This window comes from Lissotriton vulgaris, chromosome 12 (genome assembly GCF_964263255.1).
Source record: "Lissotriton vulgaris chromosome 12, aLisVul1.2, whole genome shotgun sequence".
Classification (NCBI taxonomy): domain Eukaryota; kingdom Metazoa; phylum Chordata; class Amphibia; order Caudata; family Salamandridae; genus Lissotriton; species Lissotriton vulgaris.
Genome location: NC_141700.1, coordinates 778,782,890 through 778,801,588, shown reverse-complemented (window position 1 = coordinate 778,801,588; position 18,699 = coordinate 778,782,890). Strand labels below are relative to the sequence as shown.

Genomic DNA, 18,699 nt, shown 5'->3' with positions numbered 1-18,699 from the left:
GGTTTAACGTCAGCAGACCACTTGGTACCTTAGAGTTTGTCCAACAAAGGGGCTATAGTTCTGATCTTGTGTAGCTAAATGGGTAGAATTGAAAGTAAGCTTCTGGATTTAGAAGGAGCTAAAAATACCTCTGCAATCTGCAGTATGCGAAGGGGAGTGCACTTGGGTTTTAATCTTATGTCCAAGATTAAATAATTTCAGCCAGCATTGAAGATTAGGATTTATTCAAGTAGAACCTCAAGGACACAGACGCCATTGGTGTGAGAACTGGTTCATGGTACACAAGCACAATATTTAACATGTCGTGCATGAATGGAATAGGCACATCTATTCTGCAGGTGTAATGTAGCCCGATCCTGCCTCCCTAGTAGGTGTCACTCCAGTCCTTTACTCTATGACCTCCATCTGCCTACAAGTATTCAGAAAGGTCAAACACATCTAAAGTCAGTTGCCATTGCTGGTCAGTCACTGCTGATGGCCTAAAGCGCCTGAAAATCAGGTGGTTGATTGCGCAGTCCATCCTCTTGTCCGCCTGTGAAACTCCCCATATGTAGTCCAGACCACAGAAGCCCATCATGCTTTGATAAGGGTTGAGAGACCATACACTCATCGATTGCTTAGTTCAGAAGCTCCGGTTCTCCCCAGTATCCAACCCAACATCCTGTGTTCCGAGCACAGCAAGTCCACCCACCACAGACACAATGCCATGTGCCAGGCAGAGCCTGAATGATGAAACAAACCCAACACTCGTTTTTCTTCTTTTATTGCACAAATCCAAACACACTAGTCGCGACATCTCTTGTACACAACCACGGCTCCTAAAGTGACAAACGACAGGAGAACAGCAAGTCCCACCAGACCCAGTCCAAGGACAGACCACGGCTCCTTCTCTTCACCTGTAAGAGGAAGGACAGTGTTAAAAGTTGTATCCAAACCTCACCACACGCAAGCTGTGGGATTGTTGCACCAACAGGTCAAGTTGTACCCAGAGTTCAACAGCAACAGAGGGGTATTTTGACCAGATTGCATTAGTCTGTTGGGTCTTGCCTTATGATCCACATTAGAAATTAATCTCCCACCCACTTCAGTTTACCCACCACAGACCCAGTTACTCAACACAAGGAATTTGCTGGCATTTCTCATTTAGTGGGAACAAGAGGTCGGTGGACCAGCCAGGCTACACAGGATCAACCCCTCGAAATATTTAGGGTGCAGTGATAATCTGTTGATGCAAGTCAATCTACAGGGAATTAAGACACTCACACTCTAATAGTTAGCCATTCAAACCAGGACTATGGAAAACTGGCCAAATGAAGAGGTCTGCATTGACCAATGCTAGTCAGTGGCTCTTCCATGGTTTGAGAACCCCCCCCCCCCCCCCCCCCCCAAAAAAAAGACCCCACAACTTTGAAGAGCCACACCACTGCACCCAGGCCATGCTATACTCAGCTGGAGCATGTGGCTTCCCTCTAAAAGAGGAAGCCAGAACACTACCCTTTAACCACATGATGCTTTTACAGTGGAGTCATCTGCAATATGGACAACACCAGATTAGACCTCATTTCTGCACCCACCTAGTGTTTGTGGCTTTAATCCTAACTTTGTGCCAGTGAAGGCATCCTAAGGCGGCTGCCTTGAATCCCAGCTCTTGCTGCAAACACTGCCAGTTGTTTAAGACCTATGCTTCAAACACTGCCGCCCCCCCCCCCCCCCACCCATTACAGGCTCCTAGATTAACCGAAGCCGGTGCCCTCTGCATGAAGAGGCGTTGGCCAAGACCTCACTGCAGCGTAGGGGCGAGTCAAGCACTGGAGATGCTTGCAGGGCAACCAACTCCTGCAGCCAGAGCATCCATCAAGCCAAAGCTGCAGTCTGGAGGTTCTCTCCTATAAGGCCAGAAACCAGACTTGAGCTTAAGAAATGCTATGGAAGACTGAAATGTCAGTGCACGACCATATACAAAGTTAAGGCCTAGTAAAGATGTCAGGGGAGCAGAGGAAACCAATTTTTTGGTCAACACTAGCCACTCCAGAACCCAATCAAATATTCCATCATTTAGGTGCTATAATGGAACACTCCTTTTCAGGGCAGGAACTAGTCACATTCACTCCAGCTGAAAGAACAGGATCTTACCTTCTAAGACCATGCTGCCCTTTCCTTCATTTGCCACGATGACCAGAGGTCCCAAGACCGCAACAGTTTCTTCTGCAAAGGGGGAGGGAAAAGTTACATTAACAAAGTGGAGATTCAGCAGCTACATTCCCAGACTGTACCATGCTTTTGCAGAAATCTAATCCCAACCATCCCAGATACTGTTGGCACATTAACACCTGCATTCTTTAAGCACATCATGTGACTGTTCCAACCATAATCAGGTGTGGGCTACCATCCTCTTGAGCCAATGCCGTCCGAAGAACAAGCCAGGTGTGAGCGATCACCTTAGACCTATGCCCCATTGAGAGTTCTATATAAAAGTGGCAAGATCAGAGACCTTGCCAACGTTGACTGGCAGTGACATCACAGTAAGAAGTAAATGTAAATAACAGTGGAGCGTTGCATCTGGTGTATAGAGAAAAACCATCTATACATAGAGTGGAGATTTCCTAAATGCGCTATGCTTTACTGTCCAGAGGGTGATGGTCCTTATTGAGGAGATCATGTCTGGGTGAGATAAGTAGTCTTGGTGTAGAAGTTTTGCAGCGACAGCCAGCTTCAGTTGAGCCACCTTCGAGGGGGCGTGGGGTAATGCAATAGTATTTCGACACCAGGGACCATCCATGCCACTGCATTTAGAGTGGTTCTAAGTGGGACTTCGGTGCCTGTGAGGGTCGCATTCCCATAGTCTAGCCTGGAAGGACCCAGGGCTTGGATCAGAGGGGGGTGGCGGTCCTGGATTAGACGGACACACTACTCCTGGTGATACCCATTCACCATACCAATGGTTTGACGAGGCAAGGTAGTTTGTGGTCCATGCCCTGGGGTATGATGGAGCCCTGCATGTGTGGCGCCCCCCGCACCTCACACATCTGGCCGCATCATACACAGGGACTGGAGCAAGGGTTAACTTTGGCAACTTAACTCCTTGCCAAGTAAAGCAGAAAAAGGGTGAATTTACAATAAGCTAATCTTAAACTAGGAGCAAAGCCTCCATGTCCCTTCACATCAGAAAGCACTTTAATGAGCCTACCAGATCTAGCAGCCTCGCTTCTCCTCGCTCGCCGGCTGTGCAAGCTGAAGCGGGAGCTCCCAAGGTTCCTCACGCAGGAGCTGGTGTCGCAGCAGCTGCAGATACCACCGGAGCCTTCTACAGGAGACCAGCTGGAAGAGAGAAGCATTGCATGGAGGGGAGCAGCACCAGTCTCCCTAGAGCCCACCCAGAGCCCACCAGCAACCCCCACCACCCAGAGCCCACCAGCAACCCCCACCACCCAGAGCCCACCAGCAACCCCCACCACCCAGAGCCCACCAGCAACCCCCACCACCCAGAGCCCACCAGCAACCCCCACCACCCAGAGCCCACCAGCAACCCCCACCACCCAGAGCCCACCAGCAACCCCCACCACCCAGAGCCCACCAGCAACCCCCACCACCCAGAGCCCACCAGCAACCCCCACCACCCAGAGCCCACCAGCAACCCCCACCACCCAGAGCCCACCAGCAACACCAGCCACCCAAAGCCCACCAGCCACCCAAAGCCCACCAGCCACCCAAAGCCCACCAGCCACCCAAAGCCCACCAGCCACCCAAAGCCCACCAGCCACCCAAAGCCCACCAGCCACCCAAAGCCCACCAGCCACCCAAAGCCCACCAGCCACCCAAAGCCCACCAGCCACCCCCACCACCCAAAGCCCAAAGCCCACCAGCACCCCACTGACCTGCCGCCAGCGTGGCTGTACGAACACGCCTTGTTCTCCGCACTTGGGACCGCGGAGGCGTCCACGGCCTTCAGATTGCAGGTGATGTAAATCTGGAAAGGACAAGGTCAGAGGTCAGGTTTGGGACAGAGTCCAGGGTTCCTCCTGGGACGGCCAAGCTCTGCAGCCATCCTCCAGATCACAAGGCCATCTTACCAAAGATCTGGAGTCTCCAATGAAAATGAAGGAGTCCACCGTGAACTGCAGCCTGTTGGGCTGGGACCGCGGAGAGAGGAAGGCAGAGGAGGAGTCCGGAGAGAGGAAGGCAGAGGAGGAGTCCGGAAGCTTCCCGTCCACCAGGCACCTGGAAACAAGACCAGCAGTGACGTCACCCAACCAAGACAGGACTCCTGAAGGCAGAGAGGTGCCCAACATGCAGAGTTAGATACACTGCCCTATGCAGGCTAGGAAGAGTGGGGGTCTGGCCCCCTTCCATCCCCTCCCCCCAAGCAAAGGACAGGTTCCGGCTTGCACCTAGCTCCCAGTAGATCTACCAGCCACACGAGTCTTCACAATGGAGGCCATTTGAGACAGAAAGTGAAGTTTTTATGAGATTAATCCCAGAATATGCACCAGTCTTCTAGCCGGATGTGAGGCAGAAGGAGTTGATCATTGGGCATCAGCAGATGCAAGATCAGTCTGGTCCAAGGAATCTCAAGCTTGGGGTGGGCAATTAGGTCGCTATTCACAGCACCTTCTCATGTCAATCTGGTTTCTAAAGTGCTTGTAACCATGGCCTCTTGGCACTTGTCTGATATGGAAGAACCTGGGCTAAACTCAACTGATCAAAAGCAGCAAAGATTGCAAAGTGATCTTAAGAGAACTGATCTAGAGCAGCTGGCAGACGTTTAAAAACCCAAGTTACTTCCTGAGTGGTCAAGGTGGGCTCTTCGCGACCATCGGTCCAAAGATGGATTCCAGCTGTTGGTGCATAAGACCAATCTTCCACCCCAAACGAAGACACTAGGGGTTCAGTGACCTGGACTTCAGTCCGGTGCTGCCCGGCCCCCGACACAACTGGCAGTGTTTTTTCCAGCCAGGTTCTGAAACTGGGATGGTGCAGTGAGCTAAATAACGGTGTTGGATCTAGCCCTGATCTCTTGACTGGGTGAGAGCTTTCTGCTTAATTCAGAGACTCTGTCCCTCACCACCCCTTGTTGTAAATATTTTTGTCCACCCCAAGCGTGGAAGGGTATACTCAGATGTGAGTCCCTTGCTCATTGCACCATCAGGATTCAAGCAAGCCGGGCCGAAGACGGCTGTAATGCCAGAAACCGGTCCCCGGGAGCTTGTTTCCTTCCCAGTGTAAGAATTGGCTTCTGTAGTTTGGTTTGTCCTGTTCCCATCATGCACTGGGACAGGAACAGACTAATTTGCATACAGCCAGGTTCTGAAACTGGGATGGTGCAGTGAGCTAAAAAACGGTGTTGGATCTAGCCCTGATCTCTTGACCCTTTCTGCTTAATTCAGAGACTCTGTCCCTCACCACCCCTTGTTGTAAATATATAGTGTTTTTTCCACAGCAGGGTCTATCACCACAACCCCCCACCCCCCCGGATTCCCCCCCCCCCCCCCCCCCTTGACCTTCCTCCCCCTGACAGGGAGCTGCATCTCTTTGGTACAAGCTGTTCCCCAAAGTACTCTGGATGAACCCCGTCTCTAGAGAGAAAACACCCCTCACATGGATACCTGTGGAGTTGGATTCCGGCCCATTCCTAGTCTGGCCTCTCCTGCAACCGAGACCCCAGGAATATCTATTAAGCGCTCAACGTGAAGACCCCTTCTTTTACCCAGGGGATGGAAGGCTGGTCTAGAGATAACTAGTTGCACTCAGGAACAATTGCCACTAATGCTACTTCCTTCAGTGGGTGAGGACTGCCAGACCAACCTTTCAGAAGAGTCTGGCCAGATGCTGCAGCTAGTCTTCCCACTGAAAGCAAGGAAGGGTCTTGGCCAGATCATGCACTGGCCACAAAGTTAAGTCTCCGACTACCAAACTCAACCCCTCCAGCCCCTGCCCTTACATGGTTTTACAAGCGACACCGCCCTTACCCGTTGTTTGCGATGATGTCATATCGGGGGCTGGAGGTCTTGGCTGGAGTCAGGGTGGCCACACAGCTGTCCACAAGCACTTTCATGTCCATGTGACTGCCAGTGTGCACCGAGGCCTCGATGTGGAAGACGTCGCCCAGTTGGAAGGTGGTGGTGGTCCTCTCAGCCGACCAGTCGTCTGGAAAGGTGAACATGGACACAGCAGGTGTAAGGCCACACTCTGAACTCCTCTACACACAAGAGTCCCATGGCTCTCAAGTCTGCCTACACCCATGACTATCAAGATTCAAACTCACCGTTCATCAGGCGCAGAGAGAAGACGAGACTGCTCTCCACCGACACCGTGGAGCTGAAGGGGATCCAGGTGGGTCTGACGGGGTTGCTGCTCACGTTTCCATCCCTGGAAGAGAAGAGACCATAGCAGCCAAGTTACATCCATAGCAGTGAAGATGACGAGCCCAAGCCGCGAGGCAAGGTCCACTCACCTGGGATACAGGCACTGGATGAGCACGGACACTGGGTTGGACCGGACGATCACTGCGCTGGCGGATTGAGTCGGGTTGTAGGTCAGAATCGAGCTGTAGACCAGCAGGGTCGGGGTGACCTGCAGGACAGGAAGGAGATGCTGCATGAATGTACTGCGAACCAGGGGGCACTCCTGCACCTCCCAGGGGGCACTCCTGCACCTCCCCCTTCAGCACTAGCCTGGACTTGAAGCAACAAATGCAAAAGCCCAGGAAACACTAGGTAGCCTGGGCAGAGAGCAGGAACACCCCCATATCCATCTTGTCCCCCAGTGCGTCTCCATCTATGAAAGATGAGCCTCTTGAGAGAATCACAGTGCACCAAGCATCCATAGCCCAGCTACCGCCCATCATAGGTTTGCCCATGAACCTACAGATCGGTCCACTGCCATTGGCTAGGTTTGTGCAATATAAATACCACAGACATACAACAGGGCCATAAAAGCTTTGGTGTCAACCAATGGTTAAAGACTAGACTGTTCAAGGTAGAAATTGTGGTCCTGGAGCAAGGCAGCTTAATTTGAGCGGGTGCTTCTACAAAATATGAAAAAACGTGTAAACGATAGTTGTATCACGTTTGTTTGCACTTTACTAGACCCTGCTTCAGACCTTATTTGTTAATGAACATTCCATAGGCTTTACTGTTTAAGCAATCCATACAGTAGGTCTGAGCGTTTCAGTCACCAACTAATAACAGGTTAGACCCAAATGTATAAGAAGCTTCGATCTAGGCAGTTGGGCTGACATGGATTGTGAAACTTACGCAAGTCAGCAAACAGTCAAGGGTTATACTCTGAATCTCCAATTTCCATAGACTAGGGTTTTGGTGTCACCCCCCATCCAGACAATCTTGATACAGATTTGCAATGAGAAAAGTCTTGCTAGGCCCTCATGAGTGGGGAGGGGGGCATATTTTTTTGCTTGGCAGACTAAGAGCAAACTTTCAAACAGTTCAACAGCAAGCATTTTCAGAATTAAACAAGTGTACAAAATTAGAGTAAGCCAGAGGTGGATTTGGCGACAAGCCTTGGGTCTGATCCGTTTATTATGAAAGTTACTACAAAAGGCAACATGTTCGAGCCAATAGGCCTTTAAGGGTGGATTGTGTTGTGCCTTGTTAGATCTGCAGTTGGGCATTTTGTAAAAAATTAATACAATGGGTAGAAGACTTGCACTATTAATGCTTGCTAGACTCCTCGGAAGGCCTGCATCTGCCAGGTCTTGTAATGAAGAGATTAGATAACACATTAACCACAGAGAGGGTCTTTGGGGCAGACGTCTTCTCTCATTGGCCTGTGAGGTTTACACTGCTTCGGTACACAGCAGCATTTGTTCAGAACCCATCAGTCATTAGCCCTCTTGCCTCGAGATTACCCGCGTTAAGTGTTCACAAGCACATCACTCGAGTGAATGAACTTTTGTCAAGATTGGTTGACACAGCCCTTCAGTTCTTTATAGATCAATTTCTTAATCTGATACCAGAGCACCCCAGGCAGCGCCTATATAGGCACTTGCTTTTTGCTTATTTATTCAGTAGTAAGTCACATCCCATGGTCACTGGAACACCCTCATAGAATCCTGTAAACTATTGCTTTACCATTCCAAGTTGGCCAATTGGTTTGTTTTAAACGTGGCGACCATGCTGGGACTTTAACAATGAGACTAAGGACATTGCCTTGGCAAGTCTGACACCTGCTGTTTGGTTTCATTATTGCACGCCTCCATCTGATGATTAGATGACTGCTGTAGGGAGGGGTTCGGTCCATTTGACTGGGGCTGTGGAGATTCTACTTTACACAAAGGCCTGGAAATGTAGACACTGACTGAGCTTGGCCCAGCTGCCGCTCCTAATCAGGTAGCAAAAACATCTGGGGTTAGATTTGTTCGATCCCAGGTGGACTATGGTCCCTCCACCAGATATAGCAAGTCTCTAGTACAGGGCTCTAGATACCCGGCGCCTGGATTACGATAATGCGCTTCTAGGAGCAGCCAACACCTTGGTATCAAAGCATCGAGCGGCGCACAATTCTGCTGTCCGGCTCATTTGCAACTTGCCCCACCGCACTCCTGTGTCCCCCATTTTAAGGGACCTCGACTGGCGGTCCATAAAAACGGACAGGCACCTTCAAGCGGTTGGAAATAGAAAGCGTTAGTCAAGGCCCTGCCCACCTATGTGCATTTCAAGCTTCGCTTAGATCAGCCCTCCCAGGTTTCAAGATCTCCCAGCATGTCCCATCAAAGATACCTCATCCGCACGGCCAGATGTGGCGGTAGACCATTCTCCCCCCACGCCCCCCCCCCCCCCCAAGAGGCTGCCAGCGGGTGTTTAACAGGGCACGAAAAGTGCAGTTAGCTGTTTAAATGGACAGGCTGAAAAAGAAAATGTAGTGCTTACAGCGGATACGATAAGCACGTGCAGGGGTGGTGGGCTGCAGAGGATCAAACATGAAGCACGTGCAGGGGTGGGGGCTGCAGAGGATCAAACATGAAGCACGTGCATGGGTGAGGGGGCTGCAGAGGATCAAACATGCAGATGGAGAATCAGACGTATAAGAAAACGTGCGCTGTCTGCGGCTGCAGAACCGAGTAAGTGACTTAGCCCGTTCAGAACTAGAACAGTTCCAGTTCTAGCTACTCAATATTGTTATTCATCTGATACTGCCAACAAACATTGGCAAAGCTAATCGGCCTTGCTTGATTTAGACAGTGATGCTAGAACAGTTTTCAGAGTGGGGGTGCGGCCATCGGTGTAACGTCATTGAAGTCATGGGGAGTGACAAATCCCAACACCACACACCAGTGAGCCACGCCCACTCAGCAGGACGCAGGTGCATTTGAGAGCAGGCCGCTGCCAATATAGATCCTGAAGCAGCGCGCGGTAGCGCATTTTTTTATGGGAACTAAATTTACACAGACCTACAGTTTAACTCCTACAAACTTACGTATCGCACAATTGTGTGAAATCAGCGAATATTCATCGTTTGCACATCTGACCACAATGAGCCATAATCAGAGCACAGGATTTACACCCTTCATCAGAATTATAAAAATATGCGTTTCATGTCCGCTCTCCTGACTGGGGATATATTTTGCAGGCAGTCTCATTTCGTTATAGGCTCGAAAAAACTGCATCCTACAGCTGTTCCTTTCACAATCCCTGAACCAAGCAGCAAGAGGGTCACCCTTCACTTTAAAATCTCCCCACACTTTATAGCTGGAAAAAAAAAAAAAAAAAAGGGGAGCACCGTCCAAAGATTGTGGGGGAGGGGGGCGCTAGTTTACGGGATTTGGGCAAGTTAGGGTTTCAAAAGTCTAGTCCAGGGTGGGGAGCTGGTGAACTCCAGCATCGCCCGAGGAAGGAGAAGCAGGGAAGTGTCAAAACCAGGTACCATGATGCAGAGTTTGTCGAAAGGTAGCAAGCAAGGGCGGGACAGCTGGCCCTCCCGTGGGTGATGGTACCCCACTGCAGTAAGGGGGGGGGGGGGGGGCGCAACAGGTCTCACTCTGCACGTCTAATCTCTGAGGGGTGACTAGAAGGTTGTTATGTTCCGCTGCGGCCGCAGGGCCTAAAGCCATCTTTGGCCCACAAACACGACACACACCGCTCGAAATAACCCAACAAGAGCCCGGATAGCGCCCAGAGGCCGCACTCACCTGCAGCGTGTTGCCGCAGTCCTGCAGCGCGCTCTGGAAGGTGACCGTGTTGTTTGCATTCACAGACTTGTAGTTACAGAAAGCGGCCCCCAGCCGGAGGTCCCCCGGCTGGACCAGCCTCCCCGTACCGAAGAGATCCCGCTGGACCGTCACCACCATGTCGGCTTCCAGGCACTGCACGGCCACCGGGCGGTAGGAGGGTCCTGCGCGCACGCCATTGGCGCCGCCCAGGGTGATGCCGGGTGCAGCCAAGCGGCTCCCGAGAGACTCCCAGGACAGAGGGTTCTTCCTGAGAAACGACTCCCAGGGGTTGGAGGAAGCGCCTCGACCCACGAGGGCGGCGACCAACAGCGCTACAACTGCCACGAACCCTGCGGTATGCATCCTGAGCCCTGCAAACAGACACTTCAGAGAGTGGGGCTCATACAGGCCTTATAAGGCCCACCTGGACCCGAGCCCGCCCCTGGAGACAAGGCCCACCTGTGTGATGGTCAGCCTCACCCAGTCCAAGGCCCGCCTCCTAGCTGACTGACAGCCCGCCCCTGGAGACAAGGCCCACCTGTGTGATGGACAGCCTCAACCAGTCCCAGGTCCGCCTCCTAGCTGACTGACAGCAAGCGCCTGGAGACAAGGCCCACCTGTGTGATGGACAGCCCCACCCAGTCCAAGGCCCGCCTCCTAGCTGATTGACAGCCCTCAATTGAAGCCAAAGGCCCACCTCCTACCTGACTGACAACCCTCACTTTGAGCTAAAGCTCGCCCACAATTTAATTGACAGCCTTCATCTGGAACAAAAGCCAACCTACTGGGTGACTCTTCAGACTGACAGCCCCCCTCATGTAGCCTACAACAATGCAGAGGTCAGCTGTAGACCATCCTGCCAGGTGATTGACAGAGCACCCCTGAGCTCTGTGCTCACCTGCTCTGAACCCTCGAGTGGCACATTCAGGCCAGGTTCTTTCGTTGCATTCTGGTACTTGTAGTCAGAATTCATAAACGGATGAAGCGGTGGAGCAGATTTACAATAACTGGCGCATCCCTGCATATCAGCAGGTATACAGCAGGTATTGTGCGTCACCACTCCGCCACTATGGATGCGCAGCATTTACAATGCGGCGCACCATGGGGGAAAAACGGACCGATGCGTGACGTATCTGTGCCGTAAAGGCGGCGCATTGCTGGAGTTGCGCCGCAAGACCGACACAGCTCCAGCAAGGTTCTGGGGTGCCCTATCTCCACAATGCTGCATCAATCCTTACGTCTGCTTCAAGCAGGCGCAGGGTTTTAACGCAGCATGGGCTCAAAAGTGACTGAGTGAAATCTTGTAGATTTCGCTCAGCCACTTTTAAGAGGCGAGCCTGCGCCGGAACCCCCACCTGCGTAGGAACGCCTACTTCTTGCGCAGTGCTTTACAACGTGAAGCATCTCCCAGATGCGTCACATTGTAAATACCCCGCAGCATGGCGCTGGTTTTGCGCCACTGCTGCGTCACAAAAAAGTGACGCAACGGCGGCCTAATGGAGGCGCAAGGGGCTTGTAAATCTGCCACCAAGGTTTTAAAGTCAAGCAAATAATATCTAAGTGCTGGAGCTGCTGATCTAGACCTAGGGATCCAGGCTCGAGTCTCGGCGTAGGCTCAACACATCCTGTGATTCTGGGCAAAACACCTAATCTCCCCGTGCTTACCAAAAATGAAAAATGTTGTCCTTCTGTAATGTAACTGGTGCTCATGTAGAGAGCGCTGCAAATATAAAAAAAAAAATGTGGCACTCCCAATGAATATTGGCCTTCACTAGGGCTGCGTAGGCATCTGCAGTTCACTATCATGTCATTCACACGCTCTCGGGGCCAATGCACATGAGCGCTATATGTAAAAGCTACGGGGCAGATTTACAAGCCACGTGCAACACTTTTGCGCTGCCGTTGCATCACTTTTGTGACGCAGTAGCGGCGTAAACAATGCGGCCAATTTACAATGTGACACATCTAGGGAGATGCGTCACGTTGTATAGCCCTGCGCCACATTATACCGGCGCCAGGTATAATGTATACAGGGAGGGCGTTCTTATGCAGGAAAGCCTCGTAAAAGTGATGCAGTGAAATCTACAAGATTTCACTGTGCCACTTTTAGGGGCCTCCTGCGTCAAAACCTTACGCCTGCTTGAAGCAGGCGTAAGGAGTGACGCAGTATAATAAGTATAGGCCTCCACATGCATCGCTGGAGTTGCATCGTGCTTGCGACACGACTCCAGCAATGCGTGACTTTTGGGCCAACAGATGCGTCAGAATTTCTGACACATCTGTCAATCCTTGGGCCATGGTGCAGAGTATTGTAAATACGGCGCATCCATGGTGGTGAAAGGGTATCGGAGCTGGTGCAGAAAAACTGACGCATCTCTACAGATGTGTCAGTTTCATGTAAATCTGCCCCTATATTTGCTAGGACTAGGCGAAACTGCTGTCATTCCGGGGTCATCTTGTGTAATTTTGCGTTGCGCTTGTTACTAGAAATTCCCCAAATTATGCTACTACGCCACATCTCATGATTATCGCCCATTGTGGCAAACATTTAGCGCAAGCACATCGGAGCAACTTAAGTCATCAAAATGGACGCCGCTGCTGTTTGTGGCACGTGCATTTTCTGCGATATATTTGTGCACAAAATGCGTCCTTGCATTTCAAGCTAAAATACAGCATCAAATGCCAATTTGCATTTTGCTTATTTACACATAATATTTCCAAAATCTTTTGTAATTATGCAAATTGTGCAATTTTTGCGCACCCCTAGTATTTGCCTCGTCCCCTTCACCTACGAAAGTCCTTCGCCCATATATACATTGTTAAATACACATCACTACATACTCCTCAAGCACACCATGTAACAACTACTAAGAAAATACGTTGATGTTTATATTCATTTTATCCTAATCTTCATTCATTACAGTCACTCTTTTAGGTAGAAGGTAAAAGGTAAGTCTGTTGTCATTTGTACCCTACATTTTGTCCTAGATTTTCTTTTCGCTTTATGGCAACATTATGGATTGAATCAATCAAATCCAAGTGGTTTTTGTAGAGCACACACCCTGATGTCATGCATTTGAATGTGCTCCCTCATGTGCTAATGAAAACAGGAGGGGCAGTGAAATAACATTTTCGCCCAGGATCACACAATTTAGTCAAGCAAAGAAGCTGGAATTGATCCCTGGTTTTCTTGTTTTACATTGTGCAAGCCAGCCACTAGACAGCTTTCTAATTTTCCTGTTTTACATCACAGATTAATAATTTGTCTTTCCTTCTTGGCACATGATATTATATTGGTGGCAGGCAAAGGCACATGAAGGGAAGGCCCATTTTGGGCTCCAATGTCCAAGAGCTAAACCAGAGCCAGGCATTTAGCCCAACCTATCAATGACTCGCCCACCTCTAGTGACCCATGTTTGCTGTCAGCCACTGACGTAGAGAATTTTGAAAGGTATATTTTTCAGTCATTTTGCTTTTACAGGAAGTTGCTACTTTAAACAACTTCAATCTGATAGAGACATCTATCTGCAGATTCCTTACCTTAGAATTATCCCCAGGCGTCAGTCTTGAAACAAAAATCTTATGTGAGCAGTACCCGTGCACACAAGCAGGTGGCGTCATTCGGCTCTGCGTGGCATAGTCCGTGACGGAAGTGTCATGCGCGGTGCCTATGTTAATGCTACCCCAGCACGCTGGCGTCCGTTTTTTTCTTTCTGCACCAGAAAGCACAGATCCGAAGAGAGCTACTCCTAGTTACTTTTTGACTAGCATTTCTTTTTACTTTTGTCACAGTCTTTTTAAGAGTTCAGGAATGTCCTCTGGGAAGGCCTGCTTCAAGACCTATGGTGCCTGTCACCACTCCATGTTGGTGACAGACCCGCACCTTGCTTGCTTCTGTTGCCTCGAGCACCACCACAACATGAAGACCTGCATTGACTGTTGTGCGATGAATCCAAAGGCCTTGAGGGAGCAGGACCTCAAGCTCTTGGCAGCTCGATGTGCGATGCCACAATGAGTTTGATTGCATCGAGAGCCAGGTCCTGGGATCAGCTGTGGAGCCCGAAATCCTAGACGCATTCAAGTCTTCAGGTCACTCAGGTAGGTCCCACTGCATGAAGAAGGGAAGGAGGTTGAAGAGGTCTTCGACTTCACCTCATCTGTCGACCTGGCTCCGGGGTTGAGCCCGCTCCTGGGTCAGCTGCACTCTTCTCAGAGTTTTGGGGATCTGGAGCGACCGCCACTCAAATCCATGAGTTTTATGAGGTCATATGCCGGATATTTGAGCTGCCTGTTCCCTTCGGTGTGTCATTAGGCCCCACGGGTTCAGGAGGTGCCCCTACTGTTTCCACGCTAGCAGCTCCAGCCCTGGCACCAGTTGGGCCCCACGGGTCCACGGATGGATCTGGACCGGTGCCGTCGTACCACCTCAACCTTCCCTGGTGGTGATCCTGATGTCAATTCTCCCGGAGCTGCCAAAACCCAATGATCCCTGACTCCGACATGGAGCCTGGGGGATGTCGTCTAACGCTGACTCTGGCACCGACTGGAGCCATGTCGGAGCCTGAGCCCTATTCCTATGGGGTAAGACTCAGGGAGTATTGGAAGAGGATGCTGGAGCCGAGGAATACCAACCCCTAGATCCACAAATGTACTGGCGTGAGGACTTAGTGGAGGCCAAGTGACCAGACACTTCTCCAGATACTGGCATGCTTTCTACCAATAGGTGGCTACGGAGGTGGGAACGTCCTTTGCAAGGGTGGTAAGGAGGGAGGTGAAGGTCCTGGAAGGTCTTGGACCTTAGCCCGCCCTCAGTGGCAGTCAAGACAAATGTCTTTACGTTGGTGCTTCAGCTGGGAGTGTCCCACTCAGAACCGCTTCTCTCATTTAATGAGGCCCTGACAGACATCCTGATTGAGAACTGGCACCTCCTGACCCGCAAGTCCAGGATATTCAGGCTATGATACTGATGTTTCAACCTCTATCATGGATTTCGGTGAGACGGACTCTGAGGCTGCTGGGACTCATGGCCTTGTGCATCCTGCTTGTGACACATACCATATGCCGGCTTTACAGTGGACCTGAAGTTCCAGTGTCAGGGGAATCTCACCGACATTCAGTGGCGGTTCCCCCTGCTGATAGAAGAGGGTTGCCTCACCTACTGTGAGTGCAGCAGCTGCAGCAATTTGATTCATCAACCCTCACTCACTGTCTTTTCTCGGGGGTTTCTACTGCTGATTGGCAGCAGGAATAACTGCACTAAATCCTAAAGTGCACATGTTAGATTAGGCGGCAGCTCCTTGGTGGAGGAGTGTGGCTCAATGATTAGAGCGGCAGAGCCTGATGCAGAGGTCTGGCCCGGGACCAGGGTTCAATTTCCAACACGGCAGGGTCGTGGACCAGGGTCAGCAGTCTCGATAATTCTCGCCTCGGCACCTACTCTAATCATGGGGTCCCACGCTGCAACTCTGGGCAATAGCTTGCTTAATCTCCTCCAACGGCCCCTACAACACTGGGATGCAGCTTCACCTTGGGGGTGCCCAGGAGGGGCATCTCACAGGGAGAGCCAGAAAGGGTTCCACAGCGCTATACAGCGCCGGGACGCCCCGGTGATGGGCAGCTGTGTGCTTTACAAGTATCTTACATTTACATTTACATGTGCACTTCAACCCCTACCTATGTTTATACTGAGTGAAAGAAGGCGGACTATAGGCACAGGCTCCTATTTTAAAAGGAGCGCTGTGTGAACCTGTCACTCTTATGCTGAGAGCAGCTCCATGATTGGTTACTTTCGTTGGCTCTTCACTTCAGGCTCTGTGCTTTTCTTCTGTGAACTAAGTGGCCTGCAGATTCCAAAAACTCCAACTGGATGAACCAACCTCATCAGTAAGTACTTTTGTTTGTTATCTATGTAAAGAAGTGCACAATTTCCTGCTTCGCAGAGAGGTGTGCACCACCTCGTGCTGCACGGGGTCATGGCTCTGTACTTCGTGATGAGCCGTGCCAGCAAAGGGGCCGGTGAGGCTGTGATGAGGCTGTTGAAGGTCTTTCCCACCACTGCACTTTCATTTTCTTTTTTTTTTTAATGTCTTTAGTGGCATTTCAAAAAATAGTGCAATATGAACATAGTAAAACCATTAGGAAACAGGTCATCACACTACTACATTCGTCATTCAAGTGGAGAAATTGCATAGCTATAGTCATAACGTAAGGCACATCTACTACCACAAGCAATCATGGGGACATAATTATATCACTTTCCTGTACAGCAGGATTGGCATTTAAATACTCCGTTAGATATTTCCAATAGTCTTTTGGTCTGGACCGAACTGGTAGCTCCTCTTCATACGTTCTCAATGTGTCTTGACAATGAGACATGTCTTTAATCCATTGCCCAACCGTTGGTGCCAATCTACTCTCCCAATTTATAGAAACTCTTCTCTTGGCAAGTAGCAGTGCTACCGCACAGAATTTTAGTTTTGTCGCCTTAACATTGTGCAAAAGTCCCAGCAAACATACACGTATACTGCAATCAATGACAGTGCCCACCATTTCTGTTAGTGGATTAGTCACCTTTTCCCAGTATTCCTGCACCCTCAAGCAGCTCCACGCTAAATGTATGATGTCAGCTAGATCAGCTCCACAACGTTTGCAGCGTGCATCTGGCCGCAGCCCATACCTACACAGTTTCATATGTGTATGATATGCTTGGTGGAGGTACTTGAAGTGAATAATCCTCAGATTACCATTAGGTGTCAGCAGTTCAATCAATATACAGGCATTGTGCCAATCTTTCCCTGTGAGTGGATTGTCTAATACGGAGCTCCATCTGTCCCTGGCCTTGTGAGTGTCGTAGTTTAGCTCATTCTGTGTGACTGTGTATAAGCGGGACACCAAATGTGTAGTGTTCTGGGAGGTCAATATGAGCTGCAGGGAGTCAAGCTGTACTGGTTCGTTTGGGTAACAAGGATAGAGTTTCTTAATGGCTTCCTGCAATCTATAGAAGGTGAAACGGAACAGTAGTGACTGATTCTGTATGAATGCTAAGTCCTGTGTCGTTCTAAATGTCCCGTTATGATACAGGACTCCCAGTGTATCCAATCCAACATGTCGCAACAGCCCTGCACCCACCTCCTCATTCGTAACCGACAGTGCAGGGTGAGAATGTAGCGGGAGAGCCGGAGCATAAAGCGGCAGCTTACATGTCATTTGTCGCAAGCGGCGCCACGCTTCATTGGTGGTATCTATCGTGTTAATGTCTTTTGTGTGTAACAGTGGTCTTTTATGACTAATTATTGCTGTTAGTGGTATTGGCGAGGCATCTCCCTCCTCCACCGCCGTGTGTGTCAAGTATGGGACGTTATAATACCAATATGCAGCATATTGCGCCTGGGCGCATAGACAGTACAGGAAGAAGTCACCCTTCGAGTACGGTAACGTCAAAGTTTTCAGTTCCACACGTGCTTGTTTGCCTGCCCATATCAACCTGAGCACCATTGAAGATATTCTTTTGAAAACTACCTTCGATGGGAGGATGGGAATATTGTTAAAAAGATAGAGGAGTTTGGGAAGTATTACCATTTTAACAATCGCTATACGGTCCGCTAGTGACAATGGGAGCTGTATCCAGTGGCTTACTTTATCTTCCAATGTAGCAATCACTCTCCCATAGTTCATTCTAATAACAAGTTCCGGATCTCTGTGGAACCAGACTCCGAGATATTTAATTGGATCTGTCTGCCATTCCAACGGGAATTCAGTGGCATGTGGAAGTGTGGTGTCAGTGAGTGGAATGATGGAGGATTTGTCCCAGTTTATTTGGAGTCCCGAGTGCCCGCCAAATTTAAGATATTCCCGCAATAATGATGACAAGTGTGTCTCAGGATCACGCACATACAAAAGCATGTCATCTGCGTACAATGAAATGAGTAGGGGTCTACTGGGAAATTGCAGCGCAGACAGATGGTGGAGCTGCCTGACTTTGCAGGCCAGCGGCTCTAGGGCAAGAGCAAATAGCAGAGGGGAGAGCGGACATCCCTGTCTAGTCCGACGTTCTATGTTGAAGGCATCAGATACATAACCATGTACTCTAATTCTAGCCCCTGAGTTCGTGTAGAGAAACTGAATCCATTTCGTGAATAGTGGGGCGAAACCCATTCTATTGAGTATCGTGATGAGATACGACCATTCGATGGAATCGAATGCCTTAGCGGCATCTAACATGACGGTTACCGATTTGGTACTTGGAATCAGGTAATGAGACAGTGCAAATAGGGTCCGGGTATTATGCGAGGTGGCTCTAGATGGTATGAAGCCTGATTGGTCTGGAAGGACCAAGTTGGTCATGAGAGGTTGCAGTCTCGTAGCGAGCAGTTTGGCTAAGATTTTAGAATCCACATTTAGCAATGATAATGGACGATATGATTCGCATAATTCAGGATCTTTTGCTGGTTTTAACAGTGCTATCACTACTGCTTCCCTTAACATTGGTGGGAGTATGTCCTTCTCAAATGCATCTCCATACATTGCTACTAGTC

The 18,699-nt window shown here is 50.0% G+C and overlaps 1 protein-coding gene across 1 annotated transcript; it reads right to left on the bottom strand.

The window, feature by feature from the left end:
• Positions 1-746: 746 nt before the first annotated feature.
• On the bottom strand, positions 747-10,564 carry LOC147678684 (zona pellucida sperm-binding protein 3-like). The gene is made up of 9 exons (XM_086946623.1): positions 10,145-10,564; positions 6,452-6,570; positions 6,263-6,366; positions 5,967-6,144; positions 4,071-4,218; positions 3,876-3,967; positions 3,188-3,318; positions 2,134-2,205; positions 747-896 (listed from the first exon to the last, which is right to left on the bottom strand). The coding sequence occupies exons 1-9, from the start codon at positions 10,526-10,528 to the stop codon at positions 784-786; spliced, it is 1,341 nt and encodes a 446-aa protein (XP_086802749.1). The 5' UTR covers positions 10,529-10,564; the 3' UTR covers positions 747-783.
• Positions 10,565-18,699: the final 8,135 nt, after the last annotated feature.